Here is a 20,504-nt window from a genome sequence, read left to right as displayed (position 1 = left end):
CATGGGGTGCAGGGCCCAAGGACTTGGGCCATCCTCCACTGCACTCCCTGGCCACAGCAGAGAGCTGGCCTGGAAGAGGGGCAACCGGGACAGGATCGGTGCCCTGACCGGGACTAGAACCCGGTGTGCCGGCGCCACAAGGCAGAGGATTAGCCTAGTGAGCCGTGGCACCGGCCTGAGATTTGAGCTTTTGAAATGACTGTTTATGTTTCCTCTCAGTCAGCAAATAAATTAACTACCTCTTCAGAATTTGTGGGTGCTGAAACCTAGGATCCAGAATATTTTTGAGGAAAGAAATCTACCACTTTTTCTCCATAAAGCTGCTACTTTCCTTGCGGCTATACTATTTTTTCTTTTTTTGATGTTTTTAAAAAATTGATAGCTACTTTCTTCAGAATCAGTAATATTGTGGTACGGTATTTAGAACTCCCTTCATGTGTACTGTGGGTAAATTTTAACAACCTCCTAAAGAGGAAATTCCTCAAGTTCTTTATATATTAAAAAAATTATATACAAAAGAGCCAGTGCCGTGGCTCAACAGGCTAATCCTCTGCCTAGCAGTGCCGGCACACCAGGTTCTAGTCCCGGTCGGGGTGCCGGATTCTGTCCTGGTTGCCCCTCTTCCAGGCCAGCTCTCTGCTATGGCCAGGGAGTGCAGTGGAGGATGGCCCAAGTGCTTGGGCCCTGCACCCCATGGGAGACCAGGATAAGCGCCTGGCTCCTGCCATCGGATCAGCGTTGTGCGCCGGCCACGGCGGCCATTGGAGGGTGAACCAACGGCAAAAAGGAAGACCTTTCTCTCTGTCTCTCTCTGTCCACTCTGCCTGTAAAAAAAAAATATATATATATAAAAGAAAAATTTATCCCTGGTACCTAGCACTTCACCTTATGGCTCATTGTGTTCTTCTGCTTGTTCTTGTTGACTTTTAGGAGAGAGTCATGTGATAGAAATTCCCATTAATGCTTCTCTCTCCCTTTTTACTAGTGTTTTGTCAAAGTGGGGTTCATTAATTGTTTAAGTAAGTAGATGTTTTAGAGTTGAGTTCTACACAGGAACAAAAGACAGTTGAACTTGTGATAATGAAACTGAGCTATACATTTTAAATACATAAATACCCATGTGAGAGACCCAGATGAAGCTTCTGGCTGCTGGCTTTGGCCTGGCCCAGCCCTGCCATTGCAGCCATTTGGGGAATGACCCATGGATGGAAGATCTCTTTCTTTCCATCTCTCTCTAACTCTCCTCTTCAAAGAAATAAAATAAAGCTTAAAAAAAAAAGAAAGGCAAAGGAAATCAAATCAGTAAATGGTAATAAACAGATGCCAGTAATTGGTTCAAGGTCATAAAATAGGTACAGTGATTAGACTATTTTTGTTTTTTCACTGTCTTCCTTCTACCACCCCTCCACCATTAGCCCAAGTGCTAATATCTCCATGGAAAATATGTATTTATTGACAGGCTTAGCAATATGAATGCCTCATGGCTGTTAAGTGCCTTAAGTGCCTCTGGCCTTGTTCTGCCTTTCTTTGATTCCTGTTGTTTATGCAGATTAATGTGGTAGTTGCTTGTGTTTTGTTTTGTTTTGTTTTGTTTTGTTTTGTTTTGTTTTACTTGAGAGGTAGAGTTACAGACAGAGAGGAAGGTCTTCCATCTGCTGGTTCACTCCCCAAATGGCTGCAACGGCCAGAGCTGAGCCGATCTGAAGCCAGAAGCCTGGAGCTTCTTCTGTGTATCCCACTATGGGTGCAGGGGCCTAAGCACTTGGGCCATCTTCTACTGCTTTCCCAGGCCACAGCAGAGAGCTGGATCGGAAGAGGAGCAGCCAGGATGCAAACTGGCGCCCATACAGGATGCCAGTGCTGCAGCCATGGCTTAGCCCACTACACCACAGCGCCAGCCCCCAGTAGTTGTTTTTTTTATCAACTCATTTATCTTTTTGTTTCCTTTTTTTCCTCCCTACTGTCATGGTGCATCAATAGATAGCAGTATGTCCATCATACTTTCAGACCACGTGATACTAAATTCTAGATACATAGATACTAGATGGGCGTCAGAGTTTAGTAATCAGTATTCTGTGCTAAACCCTCAGCCCTTCACAGTTCAAAGTGTCTTTAGACGGCTGTCTTTTACAGCCTCAGTGTGTGATGGGAAATAACCATGCATCCCTTGTCGCTTGAGTGATATTTAATACTAGGCTGACCTGTCTTAAAGGGTGGCTAATGGCATAGCTGATTCTGTAATGAAGAAGGAACCAGGTACAAGTTGATGTACCTCTATGAGGTCTTCTGGCTTTAGAAGTACTTTCGCATGTCCTTTATTCCAGTTGGGTGTGACCTCGAAGTGTGCACTATACTTGTGTCATTATTATTTGAATCACTTTATATAATCAAAAGCATTTTTTCAAAATGGTGCTTTTTATTTAATAATGACCTGTATATGTTTGCATATTTCTTTGTGGCTAACATGTTTAGTCGGACAGGGAAAATAGAAATGGTGACAGATTTTAGTTTCTTATTGAGGAAAATGTCAAACATAGAACAGGAGAGTGAGCTGTCAGGTGCCCATCACCCACTTCGGCAGTACTCAGTCTTGCTTCACTTGCATTCCCGTGCCCCCACCTTCCCCAGACTATTTTGAAGCAAATCTCAGCCGTGATATTTTTCATTCGTGAATATTGCTAAGTTTTTTGATCAGCTGACTTTATAACTGCTTATTTAGTGAGGAATCAACGAGGAAGGGGAAATGGTACAAGGGAACTATTAGGACCCAGCAACAGAGTGGAGATCCAAAAAATCTAAGTGGGGGTAGAAGCAGGTGTTTTGGAGATTAAGAATGGGGGAACAGCTATAAGGAAGCATGGTTTTAGGGTTTTTTCTTTTTAATATTTGTTTACTTTTTTGAAAGGCAAGAGAGAGAGAGGGAAATCTCTTCTACCTGTTGGTTTACTCCTCAAATGTCCCCAACAGCCAGGTCTTGGCTAGGCTACAGCCAGGGGCCAAGAACTCCCACTGGGTCTCTTACTCGGTGGCAGGGATCCTAGTACTTGGACCATGTTCTCTTGCCTTCCCAGGTACATTGGTAAAAGCTGGATTGGAAGGGGAGCAGTCAGGACTTGAGCCAGCACTCAGACATGGGTTGCTGGCATCATAAACAGCAGCTTAGCCCACTGTACCATAACACTGGCCCAAAGCATGGTTTTGAAATTACCAGTTTGCGGAATGTTGACATCTCTTTTAACTATTGCCAATTTCATTTTCATTCCTTTTTCCCTTGTGTGTATATCCCTTTTTTAATTCCTGACTGTTATTCTAGCAGGTTCCCAGGAGGCAATAGTGATAAATTGCATGTATTTAGTGTGCCATATTTTCTTGGAAATCCCACTGACTTTAGTTTTCATAATAGGACTTCCCCAGATGTGGTGAGCATCCCTGCCTCCTGGGTCAGTAGGCAGAGATTTTTGGTCCCACTTCTGTCTTCTGTGGTGTTTGAGAGAACCCCGTTTATATAGGGATCTTATTTCTGAATTGCTCATATGGACTCAAGCTTTACTGCTGTCCCTCATAGTTTTTACTGTGTCTTAGAGCATCCAAGGCTACTGCAGATTCAGAATTTGCCTGTAAGCTGCTTCTGTGATTCTGATACCAGGAACTCAGAAGTCCTCTTAAGCAAATTTTTTCCTGTTTTTAATGTATCCAACAAGAGATTTCAGTGTTGTCTGTTTTTCTGCTACTGTCTCCATAGACTTACTCTATGATTATGTGTCCCTTGGGGAGGAAAGAAGCACAGAGTCAGTTAAACCACAATTTCCTAAGTCTGTGTGTTTTCAAATAGGTGGAAAATACCATACGATGGAGGATCCGCCGGGATGAAGAAGGAAATGAGATCAAAGAGAGCAACGCTCGGATCGTTAAGTGGTCAGACGGAAGGTGAGCACAGACTGCCCGAGAGGCCCCAGATACCCAGCATTAGCTGCTAGGGGGGACCAAGTTACGGCACAGGGCCCTATAGAATGCCTGACTAGAATAAATACTTGGAAGTCGTAGGCTGGTGGGAGAAATTAAAAGGGAAGCCAGAAATTTAGTCATCCTCTTTGGTTGGATACAGCTATTAATTTGGAAAAATTAAACTTCCCCCCACCCACCATTGTATCCTGCTTACCATGACTTTTTTGTTTTCTGTCCATCTGAATTCTTTGTACACAAAGAGCAGTTGAGACACAGTTTTAGCGAAGTGAGATGGGAGGGTGAAAGCTCCTTGGGTTTACTGTGTGAAGTGCTCCTTGTTTTCAGCATGTCCCTGCATTTGGGCAACGAAGTGTTTGACGTGTACAAAGCTCCACTGCAAGGGGACCACAATCATCTTTTTATAAGACAAGGTACCGGTCTCCAGGGACAAGCCGTCTTTAAAACGAAACTCACGTTCAGGTAACTATTCTTATCGAGCAAACAATTTTTATGGTGAAAGCAGCAAGATAGAGATATTTCCATAATGCCTGATGCCTGATTGATGTATCTCCACAGTATAAAAGTACACTGAAAGTTGCCATTTCTCAGAGAACCAGGTCCTGCTGACCAGATGTAGAAGGGACTGTTAATCCGGAGTGGTGGTTTATTAATTCCAGTGACGGTTACCCTGCCACAAGGCAGCGAATACTTGTCTCTGCTGCTCACACTGTGTCCTTTCTTTTTAATAAAATTCATCTGAGAAAGACGGATTGGTAGCTAGAGGTTGAAGGTGTGCTTGCAGTCAGGAGAAGGGCTGTGAGATGATGGAGCGGGACTGGGGGTCATCCCGCTACCGTAGGCTGTCGCATGCAGCACCACGGCAGGCATGTGTCCCCCAGGAAGGCCGGAGCACACAGGCAGCCGGCAAAGGCATTTGCCTTCTCTAGACCACGTAGGCCTACCCTGAGGTGTTCATGCTTTTCTTCATTCTCTGGAGACCGTCCTCCTTGGGTAGGACTTATCCTTAGAGGGGGCACAGTAATACTGCTTATGATTTTCTTTCTAAGAACTGTAATGATCAAATGGTTGACTTTGGAATCAGGTGGGCTTGCATTTGAATCCCATTCCCACTTATGTGACCTGTGCAACTTTCTCCCCCTCTCTTCACCTCTGTTTCCTCGTCTAAAAAATGTGAAAATGAAGTTAGGACAGTTAAATAGCATGTAAGGCAGAAAGTGCAGTTTCAGTGCCTGGCACACAGCATCCCACTGAGGCTGCTTGAACCTGTCTGTTTACTGCTTCTAGAAGGTGATGGTTCTGTGTCGAGCCCTTTCCACAGCAGTGTTGTTTCTCGTGTCCACTGAGACGAGACGAGGACTGCCTCAGTGAGCACAGACTAAAGAACATTCTCAGTTCCCCACCAGTGGATTCAGCTGTGTGTCCTCGCTCGTTGTTTTCTCTTGTTTTGGGGGTGTGGCTATGACTGGCTCGAGAGTGTACTTGATGAATAGTTGAAACACTCTTTTTCCTTTCCTGGCAGACCTCACTCTACAGACAGTGCCACACATAGAAAGATGACGCTGTCACTCGCAGATAGGTGTTCCAAGACACAGAAGATTAGAATCCTACCAATGGCTGGCCGTGATCCTGAATGCCAGCGCACAGAAATGATTAAGGTATGTTTGCTAAGCTTTATCCTGGGGTTTTCTGGTATTATTAAGAACAACATTTCCCAAAATGTCTGTTCATCATCTTCTATTACTGGCCCAGCTTTTTTTTTTTTTTTTTAAGGAATACAAATTTCATAAGTACAACTTTAGGAATATAGTTATTCTTCCCACCATATCCACCCTCCCACCCACACTCCCACCCCTTCTCCTTCTCCCTCTCCCCTTGCCAGTCCCATTCTCCATTAAGATTCATTTTCAATTAACTTTGTACACAGAAGACCAACTCTATACTAGATAAAGATTTCAACAATTTGCACACACACACACACACACTGAGAACAAGTGTTACAGTTAACTCATAATACAACTCATTGAGGACAGAGGTCCTGTATGGGGAGCTAGTGCACAGTGACTTCTGTTGTTAATTTAACAATTAACACTCTTATATATGATGTCAATGACAACCCAAGGCTCTTGACATGCACTGCCTAGGCTATGGAAGCCTTTTGAATCCACAAACTCTGTCAGAATGTAGACAAGGCCATAAGCAAAGTGGAAGTTCTCTCCTCTTGCTTTAGAGAAAAGTACATCCTTTGATAACTGGCCCACCTTTGTTCCTCCTGCCTGCTAAGACTACAGAGCTAGATTCCATTCCTAAGCATCTGCTGAACCATGTGGCAGGTGATGTGATGGTGATAAAACAGATGCAGGAGCTGGGTTCTCCGCCTCCAGTCCTGAGAGTTCAGCCTGGTGACTGAAGTACCAGAACATTCTTTTTTTTTTTTTTTGACAGGCAGAGTGGACAGTGAAAGAGAGAGATAGAGAGAAAGGTCTTCCTTTTGCCGTTGGTTCACCCTCCAATGGCCACCACAGTAGGCACGCTGCGGCCGGCGCACCGCGCTGATCCAAAGGCAGGAGCCAGGTGCTTCTCCTGGTCTCCCATGGGGTGCAGGGCCCAAGCACTTGGGCCATCCTCCACTGCACTCCCGGGCCACAGCAGAGAGCTGGCCTGGAAGAGGGGCAACCGGGACAGGATCGGTGCCCCGACCGGGACTAGAACCCTGTGTGCCGGCGCCGCAAGGCGGAGGATTAGCCTAAGAACATTCTTATATCATTTCAGAGATCATGAAACTCTTCTATATCAAAACTCACTGGAAATGCTAGAGATTTGGTCTAGAGAAAGTACTAGGAGTTTGGGAGAGTGCTGCCAGTAGATTCTGGTGAAGAGTAAGCTTAGGTGGAAATTTTCTTAAGGTCGGCTTGTAACATTCTACTTCAGTAGATTTTCAGATTTAGGCACAAATTCAATTCTAGGGCGTTGACCTACGTGTTGGAGTCTAGGCTCATACTGCCACTGTTGGTGCTGGTGCAGTGCTTGTTTTGAAAAGCCAAAGGCAGTGGTACAGCCTCATTGTCTCTGCTCCACATCTGCTCTAACCCACGCCAGCTCTTCGCCCTTGCCTGCCTGCCTGCCTGCCTGCCTGCCTCACGGATTCCCTCTACTGCAGCAGGACACGGAGGCCGAGATGGCCCAGTGCCTCAGGACCTTCCCTACCAGTCTCATCGTCAGGCTTTGCAGAGGGTTTGGCCCTAAGCTCCTGTTTTCTTTTCTTTTTTTAATTTTCTTTTTGATTTATTTGAAAGGCAGAATTCGAGAGAGGGAGAGGGAGGGCAGGAGGAGAGAGAAAGAGATTGATCTTGCATCACTGGTTCATTCCTCAAATGGCCACAACAGTCAGGACTGGGCCAGCCTGAAGCCAGCAGTTTCTTCTGGGTCTCTCATGTGGGTGCAGGGGCCCAAGCACTTGGGCCATCTTCTGCTGCTTCCCCAGGCACATTGGCAGAGAGCTGGATCGAAAATGCAGCAGCCAGGACTTGAACTGGCACCAGCATTGCAGGATGTGGCCTAACTTGCTATGCTACAACACCGGCCCCAGAGCTCCTGGTTTTTCCTCCATCCTCTGTTTTGTTCATGGAGATGGGTTGATTAAACCAGATCCGGTAGCAGTGCCTAATCCAGAGGTATATGGGGGATTGGCTTTGGTGCCTGGCTTCATGCTCTGTTTCCCACCTTTTCTATTCAAGCTAACGGTGCTGGAGGAAGCTGCAGGCTCCAGTCCCAGCATTCTCCAAAGAGCTCTCTGAACCACTTCAAGAGCCCAAACCCTCCTCTAAACCCCCAGCTTCCATGGGAACGTAAAGGAGTCGACTAGTTTGTCCTTGGTCCCTGTATTACCAACAAAGAATTTTACTTTAACCTCAGAATAGCCAGATACTGCTTCATGAAACAGTCTGCTCCATAGAGTTTCTAGCTACAGAATTGGAATTGCATATGATGTTACAGAGCAGTTGAATGAAGACCTTCAGAGAAATGCCAGAATATTCCTCATCCCACTACCTCCAGCAGGCCCTCCCCTTCCTGCTGTCAGGAGCTGGTGGGAGTTCTCTGGGATTAGGGGCTGTGGTGGAGCCTGGGCAGGTCCGGTGTGTGCTGCTCAGGGGTGAACAGAGGTAGCCTCCACTGCCCAGGGATCCGTAATGCAGCGGCCACGGGCGAGGTTCTCTCTGGGCTGTGACCGGCAGCACAGGGGCCAGCACAGCTCCCAGGGTCACACTTGTGCCAAGTATGATCAGGCTACTTAGTGTGAGGGATCTGCCTGCCTCTTCACCTGTCTGTTGCCTTCATCCATCCATCCTTCTTCCTTCCTTTCTTCTTTATTTGTTTTTAAAGATTTTATTTATTTATTTGAAAGGTAGAGTTACAGAGAGAGAAGTCTTCCATCTACTGGTTCACTCCTCAAATGGCCACTCTGGCTGGAGCTGGTCCAATCTGAATCTAGAAGATAGGAGCTTCTTCTGGGTCTCCCACGCAGGTGCAGGGGCCCAAGCACTTGGGCCATCTTCCACTGCTTTCCCAGGCCATAGCAATGAACTAGATTGGAAGTAGAGCAGTTGGGATGCAAACTGGGATGCTGGCGCTGCAGGCAAAATGCCCGCCCCACCTTCATCCTTTCAAACCATCAGAGCCACTGTGTGTGGTAACCCAGGTGTAAGTGGAGAAGCCTGCTCTTTGCCTGAACTTTATGGTAAAGGTGGGATCAGATGGGCCAGTAGTTTATTTTGAAGTTGAATCGTGGCTCAGTCTGTTACCTGTTGCCATAACTGAATGCCCCTGACTGGGCAGTTTGTAAAGAATAGAGGTTTTCTTAGCTCACAGTTCTGGCAGCTGGGAAGTCTGTGAGCAAGGCAGCACGTCTGGTGGTGCGCTTCTTGCTGTAGCCTGGCGTCGTGGGCCATGTCACGTGATGAGGCAGAGCACGTGAGAGGGCGAGAGAGAGCACGCACTCGCCTTCTTACAAGGCCAGCCCTGGTGATCCGTCGGTGCTGACCCAGTCACCTCCCAAAGGTCACCTCTCAAACTGGCATGAGGGTTAAGTTTGCAACACATGAGAGCTGGAGGACACATTCCAGCCGTGGTAGATAAGGGTGTTTGCTTCTTTACAGAAAGAAGAAGAACGCTTGAGGGCTTCCATCCGGCGGGAGTCTCAGCAGCGGCGAATGAGAGAGAAACAGCACCAGCGGGGCCTGAGTGCTAGTTACCTGGAACCTGACCGCTATGATGAGGAGGAGGAAGGCGAGGAGTCCATCAGCCTGGCTGCCATTAAAAACAGATACAAAGGGGGCATTCGAGGTGAGTCTGCTGCAGAATGTCCTCCTTTCAAGTTCTGGACTTTATCTTTTTTTTTTTTTTTTTTTTTTTTTTTTGACAGGTAGAATTACAGACAGTGAGAGAGAGAGAGAGGCGGACAGAAAGGTCTTCCTTCCGTTGCTTCACCCCCCAAATGGCCGTCACGGCCAGTGCTGTGCCAATCCAAAGCCAGGAGCCAGGTGCTTCTCCTGATCTCCCATGGGGTGCAGGGCCCAAGCACTTGGGCCATCCTCCACTGCACTCCCGGGCCACAGCAGAGAGCTGGCCTGGAAGAGGAGCAACTGGGACTAGAACCAGCGCCCCAACCGGGACCAGAACCCGGGGTGCCAGTGCCACAGGCAGAGGATTAACCAAGTGAGCCACAGCACCGGCCCAGTTCTAGACTTTATCTTTACATTTTATGTAATCTCAGCACTGAAGTCAGTGGACACTTTTTTTTTTTTTTTAAACAATTTCTTTGCTTTGAAAGAGTTACAGAGAAGAGGGGAGACAGAGACAGAGCTGGTTCACTCCTCAGATGCCTGCAGTGGGCCAGGCTAAAGCCAGGAGCTTCATCCAGTTCTCCCATGTGGGTGGAAGTGGCCCAAACACTTGGGCCATGTCCTGCCGCCTTTCCCAGGCCATTAGCAGGGAATTGGATCAAAAGTGGGCACTTTATCTGTAAAGCAACAGTGTGGCCCATTCATTTTGTGGCCTGATGGACTAGTCATTGCAGAGTTCTTTCAGTAGAGCCCGAAAAGTAGACACTGCTCTTATTCCCCCTCAGTTTTTTGGTTTTTTTTGTTTGTTTGGTTGGGTTTTTTTTGACAGGCAGAGTGGACAGTGAGACAGAGAGACATAGAGAAAGGTCTTTCTTTTGTTGTTGGTTCACCCCCCAATGGCCGCCGTGGCCGGCGCACCGCGCTGATCCAAAGGCAGGAGCCAGATATTTCTCCTGGTCTCCCATGGGGTGCAGGGCCCAAGCACTTGGGCCATCCTCCACTGCACTCCCTGGCCACAGCAGAGAGCTGGCCTGGAAGAGGGGCAACCGGGACAGAATCCGGTGCCCCGACCGGGACTAGAACCTGGTGTGCTGGCGCCGCAAGGCGGAGGATTAGCCTGTTGAGCCACGGCGCCGGCCCCCCATCAGTTTTATCTCCTGAGCTTCTGCTTTCTGATTTGAAAGTTATATTAGAGCTTTTCTCATCTTTTTTTATATTATTAAATGGAAATCAGTTAATTATTCAGAGAATGCTAATGTCTTCTTTCTTGAACTAAAGTCATCTCATTTCTGGGCCCGGCATCCTCGCAGATTTTACCCTGAGTTTTCTCCACAGCTGTACCTGCTGCTCTTTTTTTTTTTTTTTTTAAGATTTATTTGAAAGAGTTACAAAGAGAGATCTTCTATTTGCTGATTCAAACGGCCACAACAGTCGGGCTGGGCCGGACAGAAGCCAGGAGCTTCAGCAGGGTCTCCCACATGGGTGCCCAAGGACTTGAGCCACCTTCCACTGTTTTCTTAGGTGCATTAGCAGGGAGCTGGATGGGAAGTGGAGCAGCCAGGATTCAAACTGGCAATCTTATGGATGCTGGCACTGCGGGTTGGGGCTTTAACCCACTGAGCCACAGCACTGGCCCCTGAGTGATAAATTTTAAAAACATCAACATTTCCATTTCTGACCATCCTACAAAACTTCTCTTCTTAATAGAAATCAGAGGCCGGCGCCGTGGCTTAACAGGCTAATCCTCCGCCTTGCAGCGCCGGCACACCGGGTTCTAGTCCCGGTTGGGGCACCGGATTCCATCCCGGTTGCCCCTCTTCCAGGCCAGCTCTCTGCTATGGCCCGGGAAGGCAGTGGAGGATGGCCCAAATCCTTGGGCCCTGCACCTGCATGGGAGACCATGAGAAGCACCTGGCTCCTGGCTTCGGATCAGCGCGATGCGCTGGCCGCAGCGGCCATTGGAGGGTGAACCAACAGCAAAAAGGAAGACCTTTCTCTCTGTCTCTCTCTCTCACTATCCACTCTGCCTGTCAAAAAAAAAAAAAAAAATAGAAATCAGTTAGGTTTAGTGACCTATTACAACTTACTTACCTGTTATTTATTTGGGGGCTCTAGTATGGAGAGAATTTTCCTTTTTTGGCAGTGCTAATTTTCCCCAAAAAAGATTAATTGTAAAAGTGAGTTGGGGCCGGTGTTGTGGTACAGTGGGTTAAGATACCATGTAGAGTGCTGGCATCCTGTATGGCATCTGTTTGAGTTGTGGCTACTCTACTTCCCAACCAGCTCCCTGCTAATGTGCTTGGGAAAGCAGCTGAAGGTGGTCCAAATGTTTGGGCCTCTGCACCCACTTGGGAGACCCAGAAGCTGGCCATTGAGGCCATTTGAGGGGTGAACCAGCAGGTTCTGTCTCTCCCTTTTTTTTTTTGTCTGTCCCTTTCTTTCAGGGCTTTTTTTTTTTTTTTTTTTTTTTTTTTTTTTGACAGGCAGAGTGGATAGTGAGAGAGAGACAGAGAGAAAGGTCTTCCTTTTTGCCGTTGGTTCACCCTCCAATGGCCACTGCGGCCAGTGCATCGCGCTGATCCAAAGCTAGGAGCCAGGTGCTTCTCATGGTTTCCCATGCGGGTGCAGAGCCCAAGGACTTGGGCCATCCTCCACTGCCTTCCCGGGCCATAGCAGAGAGCTGGCCTGGAAGAGGGGCAACCGGGATGGAATCCGGCGCCCCAACCGGGACTAGAACCCAGTGTGCCGGCACCACAAGGCGGAGGATTAGCCTGTTAAGCCACGGCGCCGGCATTTTTTTTTTTTCTTTAAGGGAAAAAAAAGCCATAAGCCATAGAAAAGTAGAATGAAAACAACAAAAAAACTAAGGCTGCTTTTAAGGAGAGGTATTTAACATTCGGTTTACTGGAGAGTAAAAGCCAATAGGCAAGTTCAGTAGTACCTCGTTCTCTGTAGTAGTCAGATAGGCCAAGAGTCGGGATAAGGGGAGGCCTTTGGGGTCGGAGGAGAGGTTGATTTTAAGTCAGGTGCTCTCGTTCCACCTGAGGTTCACCTGGGCTAGGGCTGCAGAACTCATGGGTCCTTCTTAGGTCTCGCCCTTGTGCAAGGTCCACCTGGTGGCAGGTGCACCTCACAGGACCAGGAACCACTCCAGGCTTTGTGTGCAGAGTTGACTCTGGAATTTACAGTCCCAGGTAGCCAATGACCCGGGCTTTAATGGTGTCCTCTAGAAGAGCAGGGTGGCTGTGTCCTAAGTCACTTTGCAAACAGCCTTTTTGATACTGAAAAGTGGTCACATGTTTATATTTGTAGCAGATAATTTTGCATCATTTTAGCATATGTAAAACATTTCTGTTTAAATAAAATTTTTTTTTACATTATGTGGTCCCTCTGGAGACAATGTGCAGATTTATCAGAAGCAAAATCCCAGAATGAATAGATACTGCCCTGAAAGGCATTCACAGTCCCATGCCTTTGCTTTCAGAGGAGCGAGCCAGAATCTACTCCTCAGACAGTGACGAGGGATCCGAAGAGGATAAGGCTCAGAGGTTACTCAAAGCAAAGAAGCTCAACAGCGATGAGGTGAGACCGCACGGATGCACTTCCGGGGAGCACCTTGTACCAGGGGCCAGCTGCTGGTGGGGGGGATGCAGAGCCCATGGCCCAGGCAGGCACACATTAGCTGTCTACACAAATGAGTGAAATTCAGAGAGATGCAGTAAAGGAACTAGGAGTGGCCCAGAGGAGGGTGTGATTCCTGTGTTCAGGTGGGTCTCGGCAGGCTGCACGGAGGAGGAGACCTCTCACTGGGTGTAGAAGAACGAGCAGAAGCTCCACAGCCTCACAACTGGGGTGGGGCGTAGGGTGGGTTTCTAGGTAGATGGGAAAGGCACAGCGCACCGGACACCAAGGCTCGCCCTGCAAATGACAGATCCTTCACGTGGGTAGGGCTGAGGATGTATTTCCTTTTTCCTTCTTTAAATTTGTAGTATTTAGTTATTGAAATGATTCATTCTTATGTGGCAAAATTTTAAGAATTTTCGACTTGTATATTTAGCGGTGTCTTTTTCAAATGCTAAGAGAAAGTTTTAATTCTTAATTATACACATGACACACCATGTATTAGTGAATCCATGTAGACTGGCCCTTGACAGTCATTGAGTGTTTTCTCTGTGCCAAACAGCATTCCACTCTGTAGGGCAGCGACGCAAGCACAGCGGTGGGAAGTCCCTGCCCTCATGAGGCTTGCTAGACGGTATGAAAGGTCGTGTATTACGTAGCTCGCCCAGCAGGGAGCCTGTGCCTGGAGAATGTATAATATTCCTCTCACTCCATTCCCAGCGACTCCTAAACGTTCTTAGTTTCTCTGTCTCTACATTCTGGGATATTTGTTCAGATCTTTCTAGCTCACTGCTTCTTCCTCATGTCTTTCATTACGTTACCACCATTGATCTCCCCAAAGTGCCTGCAGTAGTCTGGACTGGGCTAAGCCTGAAGCCAGGGCCCAGGAAGCCCAATCCAGGTCCCCCTCAAGAGTGGCAGGAGGGGTCACTTGAGCCATCACTGCCGCCTCCCAGGATCTGCATCAGCAGGGAACAGGAGTCAGGAGTTGGGTGTTGAACCTCGCCACTATGATGTGGGCCACCAGCATCCCAACTAAGGTTTCTCTTTAATCATTTTATCTGGCATTCTCTAGACGTTCATTTATTTTTTCAAGCTGGTCTTTTAAAAAGTTTGTTTATTTACTTAGTTGAGAGGCAGAGAGACGGCAGAGAGAGCTCCCATCTGCTGTTCACTCCCCACCTGCTCGCAATGACCAGGACTAGGCCAAGCGCACCAGGTCTCCCACGTGGATGGCAGGAACCCTCTTACCTGAGCTGTCACTGCGGCCTCCCGGGCTCCGCAGTAGCAGGAAGCTGGAGTTGGAAGTGGCACTAGCACTTGGAACTGAGCAGTGACGTAACCCGCTTCATCACGGTGTCTATCTCAAATTTGTATTTTATTCCTCTGCCATTTATTTCTAGCATTTGAGATGGGAAATTATCCTCATAGTCATTTACAGCAGAGGCCTATCCAGATCCCCTAAGTGGGTGACAGTTATGTGAGCCATCACAGCTGCATCCCAAGTCTACATTAGCAGGAAGCTGTAGTCAGGAGCCTGTGGTAGTCCTCGGACATGGGATGCAGCCGTCGTAACCAGCATCTAAATTGCTAGGCCAAATGCCTGCTCCTATGCCTGTTTATTTAAAAAAAAAAAAAAAAAAAGTTTTATCAGAGCCTACCACACTTACTCATTTATGTATTGTTTCTGGTTATTTTTCTGTTTTAGTGGCAGAGTTGAGCAATTGCAATAAAAATTGCATGGCTCCCAAAATCTTAAGACATTTGTTATCTGGCGCTTTACTGCTGAATCTGGCCTCAGAGAAGCGGGACTGGGCTTAGCCCTGGTTCACTACAACTGTGGTCCTTCAGAATCTGCTACAGAATCTACTCAGTGTGGCCTTTGCCTCCTGTCCTCTGCACCCCACCAGACGTGAAAACCAAGGTCATGTTCACGTAGCTGAGTGAATGTCTTTAAGGAGAAAGGCCACTCCAGTGCTCTGCTGACGGGGTTCTTGGCCTTGGATTACACTATATTTCACGTTGAAACAGTATTGGAGCCATCCTCATAGTTATTTTCAGTGGGAAGCCTTTTCAGAGTCTCCTCTGGCCATGTTGTTGGAGACGAATGTTCTGTTCCTGTTATCCACGCTGAGAAAGTATTTTGATTGGTTTAAGTTGCCATCAGGTCTTTTCTTGTGGGACACAGAATGTTGTTCTTGGTATTTTTTTTGTTTGTTTTTTAAAGATTTATTTATTATTTGAAAGTAAGAGTTACAGAAACAGAAGGAGAGATGGAAAAACAAAGACCTTCCATCCACTGGTTCACTCCCCAGATGGCTGTAACAGCCAGGGCTAGACTAGGCCTAAGCCAAGATCTGGGAACCTCTTCTGGGGCTTTCATGAGGGTAGCAGGGACCCAAGCACTTGGGCCACCTTCCGGTGCTTTTCCCAGGCCATTAACAGGGAGCTGGATCAGAAGTGGAGCAGGGTGCCAGCACTGTGGTGTAGTAGGTAAACTTGCTGCCTGCAGTGCTGGCATCCATATAGGCACCAGTTCAAGACCCAGCTGCTCCACTTCTGATCCAGCTCTCTGCTATGGCCTGGGAAAGCAGTAGAAGATGGCCCAAGTCCTTGGGCCCCTGCACTTGCATGGGAGACCCAGAAACAGCTCCTGGCTCCTGGCTCTAGATTGGTTCAGTTCTGGCTGTTGCAGCCATTTGGGTAGTGAACCAAAGGATGAAAGACTTCTCTCCCTCTCTCTTCCTCTCCTTCTCTCTCTGCATAACTCTGACTTTCAAATAAATAAATAAATCTTTTGAGAAAAAAATAAGTGGAGCTGCCAGGACATGAACCAGTGCCTTTACCTGCTGTGCCGCAACGCCAGCTCCTGTTGTTGGGACACTGTTCATCACAGCATTCCGTATTTCCCAATGATGCTGGGAAGTGGCGTGCTACAGAAGACAACCAGAGGGAAATTGTTAGATTCCCCTGCAGCATACGCGTTTTAAATCAGAGGAGGTGACATGCTGATGATGTGTTTAGTGTTGAACTGTTGGCAAATGGGAATCCTCATGTGAGCAGCTGCTGTTTATTTCTTGGCACGCAAGAACTGTGAATGAAAATTGAGAAGTGCTTTGGGACTTCTGTTTATTGCTAGTGTTCTCAGAAGTGAGATTCTTCAATGGGAGCCTTCTGGCTGGGCAGTTGTAAACCTGTAGCTGCCCGACTTAAAATGCTTCTTGCAAATGGCCTCCTAGCTGTGTGTTCCAGGAGCTGCTCTCCCCTCCTTACCCAGACACTCTTTCTTAGGTCTTCCCACTTTATTTTCTTTCCTTTTCTTCCCTGAAAACACAGTGTTACTTTGTTTTGTTTTTTAAAGATTTACTTATTGGGGCCGGTGCTGTGGCACAGCAGGTTAACAGCTTGGCCTAAAGCACCGGAATCCCATATGGGCGCCAGTTCAAGTCCCAGCTGCTCCTCTTCTGATCCAGCTCTCTGCTATGGCCTGGGAAAGCAGTAGAAGATGGCCCAAGTCCTTGGGCCCCTGCACCCACGTGGGAGACCCGGAAGAAGTTTCTGGCTCCTGGCTTCATATAAGCGCAGTTCCAGCCATTGCGGCCATCTAGGGAGTGAACCATCAGATGGAAGACCTCTCTCTCACTCTGCCTCTCCTCTCTCTGTGTAACTCTGACTTTCGAATAAATAAATAAATCTTTAAAAAAAAAAAAGATTTATTTATTTATTTGGGAGGCAGACTTACAGAGAGAGGGAGAGGCGGGAGGTTTTCTGTCCACTGGTTCACTCCCCAAATGGCCGCATCAACTGGAGCTGGGCTGACCTGAAACCAGGAACCAGCAGCTTCTTCCGGGTCTCCCACGTGGGTGCAGGGGCCCAAGCACTTGGGCCATCTTCCACTGCTTTCCCAGGCGCATTAGCAGGGAGCTGGATTGGAAGTAGAGGAGCCAGAACTCGAACCAGCACCCTTATGGGATGCCGGCATCACAGGTAGAAGCTTAACCTACCACAGCACAGTGCCAGCCCCCAGACAGCAGAGTTTTTGCTTCTACCCGGTCCTCCCAGCCCCTGCCACTACCTCCTCATATGGCCCAGTTTGAGTCCCTGGCTGTGGAGGACAGTGGAAGAGACAAAGGAGCACCTGCTCTAGGCCTCTGTCATACACTAAATCGCACCCAGATGCCAGGAGCCTGATGTGCCTCTGAGATGCGGGAGGGTCTTCAGACCCCACATTCTCACTTCAGAAAACCGCCATTATCACCTCGGCCTGCCCTGACGTGGCCAAGGGCCAGGCTACAGCAGACGAGGCTGGGTTGCTGGATCTCGGTGCAATCCTTTCCCGTGTGAATGGCTGTGGGCAGGTCATCTCACGTTCCTGAATGTGTGCCCTTTTCTGATCGCTTGGGTTTATGTTGCCGCCTGGTGAAGTTGTTGTGTTACAGCAAGCAGCAGGTGGGAAAGTGGATAACACAGGGTCATGTGGCAGCTGAACAGACCTTGTCCTTCTCCAACAAGGTCTACGCTACGGAAAAGGGGAAAATGTAAAGGAGAGCTTTCTCTGCTCCCGCGTTTTTGCAAGCAGTAAAAACTCCAGAAAACCTCAAGTACTTCAAAGATGGGAAAATGGGAGAGGGAGAAACTGTGTGTGGTGGTCTGTTCTCCCGCAGGCTCAAGCTGAAGACGCAGGCGGGGCCAGTAGAAAGGCAGGGTGTGCAGGCCAGTCTTGGGCTATGCGAGGCAAAAGACGCCGGCTGCCCAGGAGCCGCCACGCACTTGCTGCCCTCCTTCCTCCTCCCACTCTCCCTCTTGCAAGCTCCATTGCCCCCTTGGCAGCCTCGCTGTCTCTTCATAACCTGTGGACCTACACATTCCTGACAGTATCAGCAAGCTTTAGTCTTAGTAAGAATATATTTTTTTAAAGATTTATTTATTTATTTGAAGGCACAGTTATAAAGAGGGAGAAAGAGAGAGGTCTTCCATCTACTGGTTCACTCCCCAGATGGCCGTAATGGCCAGAACTGAGCCAATTTGAAGCCAGGAGCCAGGAGCTTCCTCCAGGTCTCCCACATGGGTGCAGGGCCCAAAGACTTGGGCCATCTTCTACTGCTTCCCCAGGCACATTAGCAGGTATAGCTGTATCAGAAGTGGAGCAGCGGGGTGTTGAACTGGTGCCATATGGGCACCAGTTTGAGCCGGGTCTTGATGTGGGCACAGCAGGCAGCAGCTTTACCCACTGTACCACAGTGCCGGCCCCTTAATAAGAATATTTTAGTCACTTGTTGTTGCATGCCAGTTTGCATTCAGTGTCTGTCATCTTAATCCAAATTTGACATTCTTTGGATGTTGATATGTTCAAAAGCTACTTACAAAGATTTTTAGATAACTTCCTGAATTGCTTTTTTCTGTGAGAACACTGTAAAGAATGATCATAACAGAAAACTTGCATATAGAAAGCATCAAATTTTTTCAAATACTTTCTTAAAAGCCTTCATGATGTGAATTTTTAGTATATTGAAAACCAACCGGCGCCGTGGCTCAACAGGCTAATCCTCCACCTTGCGGCGCCAGCACACGGGGTTCTAGTCCCGGTCGGGGCACCAGATTCTGTCCCGGTTGCCCCTTTTCCAGGCCAGCTCTCTGCTATGGCCCGGGAGTGCAGTGGAGGATGGCCCAAGTCCTTGGGCCCTGCACCCCATGGGAGACCAGGAGCAGCACCTGGCTCCTGCCTTCGGATCAGCGCGGTGCACCAGCCGCAGCACGCCGGCCGCGGCAGCCATTGGAGGGTGAACCAACGGCAAAGGAAGACCTTTCTCTCTGTCTCTCTTTCTCTCACTGTCCACTCTGCCTGTCAAAAAAAAAAAAAAAAAAGAAAACCAAAAATTGTTATTAAAAAATTGACAGTCTTTAAAATACTGAATTTTACACAATGAGAAGTGAGCTGCTGAGGAGGCAGAGAGTGGTTAGCTGATGGTGCAAATTCAGCACCGGGGTTGTACACACAGCTTCCTTGGGAGACCCTGCCCCTCCCCACACAGCCTTCTCCCAGATGAGAGGGGCTCGTGGCTGCATGGCTCTTCCTCCTGGTCCATTGGGGCTGGAAGTTGGGCTTTGCGGTTAGTTTGTAATGACGTCTGCCACACTTGTCATTTTATACTGCATGTATAGCCTTGAAAACTTGACTGCTATAATCTTGACTGCTAGTATCGGCCTCAACGCCTACTCATCTATTCAGTGGTCTTACTGAAGGTTTCCTTTTTTGAGTTTCAGAGGGTCATTCAGGTGTGAGCTACTTTTGATACCAGAACTAGAAATACGTTCTCCAGGGCCAGGCGTTTGGCACAGCAGTTAAGGTGCCACTTGGAACACCCCATCCCATATTGGAGTGCCTGGGTTTACTGCTGACCCTCGCTTCCTGCCCAGTGTGCATCCTGGGGGGCAGCAGGTGAGGAGCCACCTGCTTGGTTTCTGCTACCCATGTGGGAGACCTGGATGAGTACCAGGCCCCTGGCTGTAGCTGGACCCAGCAGTGGAAGATATCTGTGTCTCTGTCTCTCTACCTTTCAAATGAATAACCTTAAAAAAAAAAAAGTTTGTCCTTTATTGATTTTTAAATTTATAAAAATTTTTTCTGCTTAGGAAGGTGAACCTTCTGGGAAGAGAAAAGCAGAAGATGACGATAAAGCAAATAAAAAGCATAAGAAGTATGTGATCAGTGACGAGGAGGAAGAGGACGACGACTGAAGTACAAAATGTGAAGGCATTTTATATATTGTATTGTACAGCTTGTTTTATAAATATGATGTAAACATGAGTTATTTTGATCCAAATGAATTGATTTGCCTTTGTGTAATTTCTAATTGTAATAAAAAATATATCATTTAAAGACAAGCCTGTGCTCAAGAAAGCTACTTTTCCCAGAGCAGTTGATTTCATTAACACTTTACACAAAGTCTTGGGTTTTAAAAGTGGCTCTGCACACACCCTACCCTTGCCTCCTGTCCCCCACAGAGGAACCCCTGGCCCAGGCTGGGACTAGGCTGAGGCAGAGTGAGGCCTTGTCAGGTGCAGCATTTAAAGGGGTAGGGGCAGAAATAACAGGCATTGTGTGAGGTTCCTGTGGCTGCCCTGGAAAGTACCATGAACGCGGCTTCCAGCAGCAGCGTTGCATCCTTCGGCCGTTCTAGGACTGGAGGTTCAGGACAAGTGGACTGCAGAGCCGCACTCCCACCCAAGGACCCTGGCTCGCGCCTTCCAGTTGGCTCCCAGCAGTCCCTGTGAGTGGCAGTGGCACTCACAGGGCCTTTCTGGGTTTCTGTGTCTCTAGACCTCCCTGTGGTGATGAGAACACCAGGTATTGGCCGAATCCAGTGTGACCCTGTCTTGTCTAATTACATCTGCAAAAACCCTATTTCTAAATATAGTCACATTCCAAAGTCCTGGGAGACATGAACTTGGTTGGGTTACTAAATTCAACCCACTCTAATAATCGTGATGAAGGATTTCATAATGCCGTGTTTCAGATGATCAAAATGAATGCAAAATGAGCAAAATGTCAAAATCCTAAGGAAAGGTGGGATCTAC

At 47.8% G+C, this 20,504-nt stretch overlaps 1 protein-coding gene across 2 annotated transcripts in view; it reads left to right on the top strand.

Annotated features, from left to right (window-relative positions):
* Positions 1-19,803, top strand: part of LEO1 (LEO1 homolog, Paf1/RNA polymerase II complex component) — a 33,768-nt gene extending 13,965 nt beyond the window's left edge. The window contains exons 7-12 of one of the 2 annotated variants that reach the window (XM_062205930.1): positions 3,833-3,927; positions 4,291-4,425; positions 5,486-5,621; positions 9,120-9,306; positions 12,790-12,887; positions 19,560-19,803. In XM_062205930.1, the coding sequence (XP_062061914.1) occupies positions 3,833-3,927; positions 4,291-4,425; positions 5,486-5,621; positions 9,120-9,306; positions 12,790-12,887; positions 19,560-19,664 (756 nt within the window). In that variant the 3' untranslated portion in view covers positions 19,665-19,803. The remainder of the gene's footprint in view (positions 1-3,832; positions 3,928-4,290; positions 4,426-5,485; positions 5,622-9,119; positions 9,307-12,789; positions 12,888-19,559) is intronic. The other variant, XM_062205932.1, reaches the window with a different exon arrangement.
* Positions 19,804-20,504: the final 701 nt, after the last annotated feature.

This window comes from Lepus europaeus, chromosome 11 (genome assembly GCF_033115175.1).
Source record: "Lepus europaeus isolate LE1 chromosome 11, mLepTim1.pri, whole genome shotgun sequence".
NCBI classification, from domain to species: domain Eukaryota; kingdom Metazoa; phylum Chordata; class Mammalia; order Lagomorpha; family Leporidae; genus Lepus; species Lepus europaeus.
Note: the sequence above shows the minus strand (reverse complement) of the source record. Positions and strands in the feature narration are given on the sequence as shown.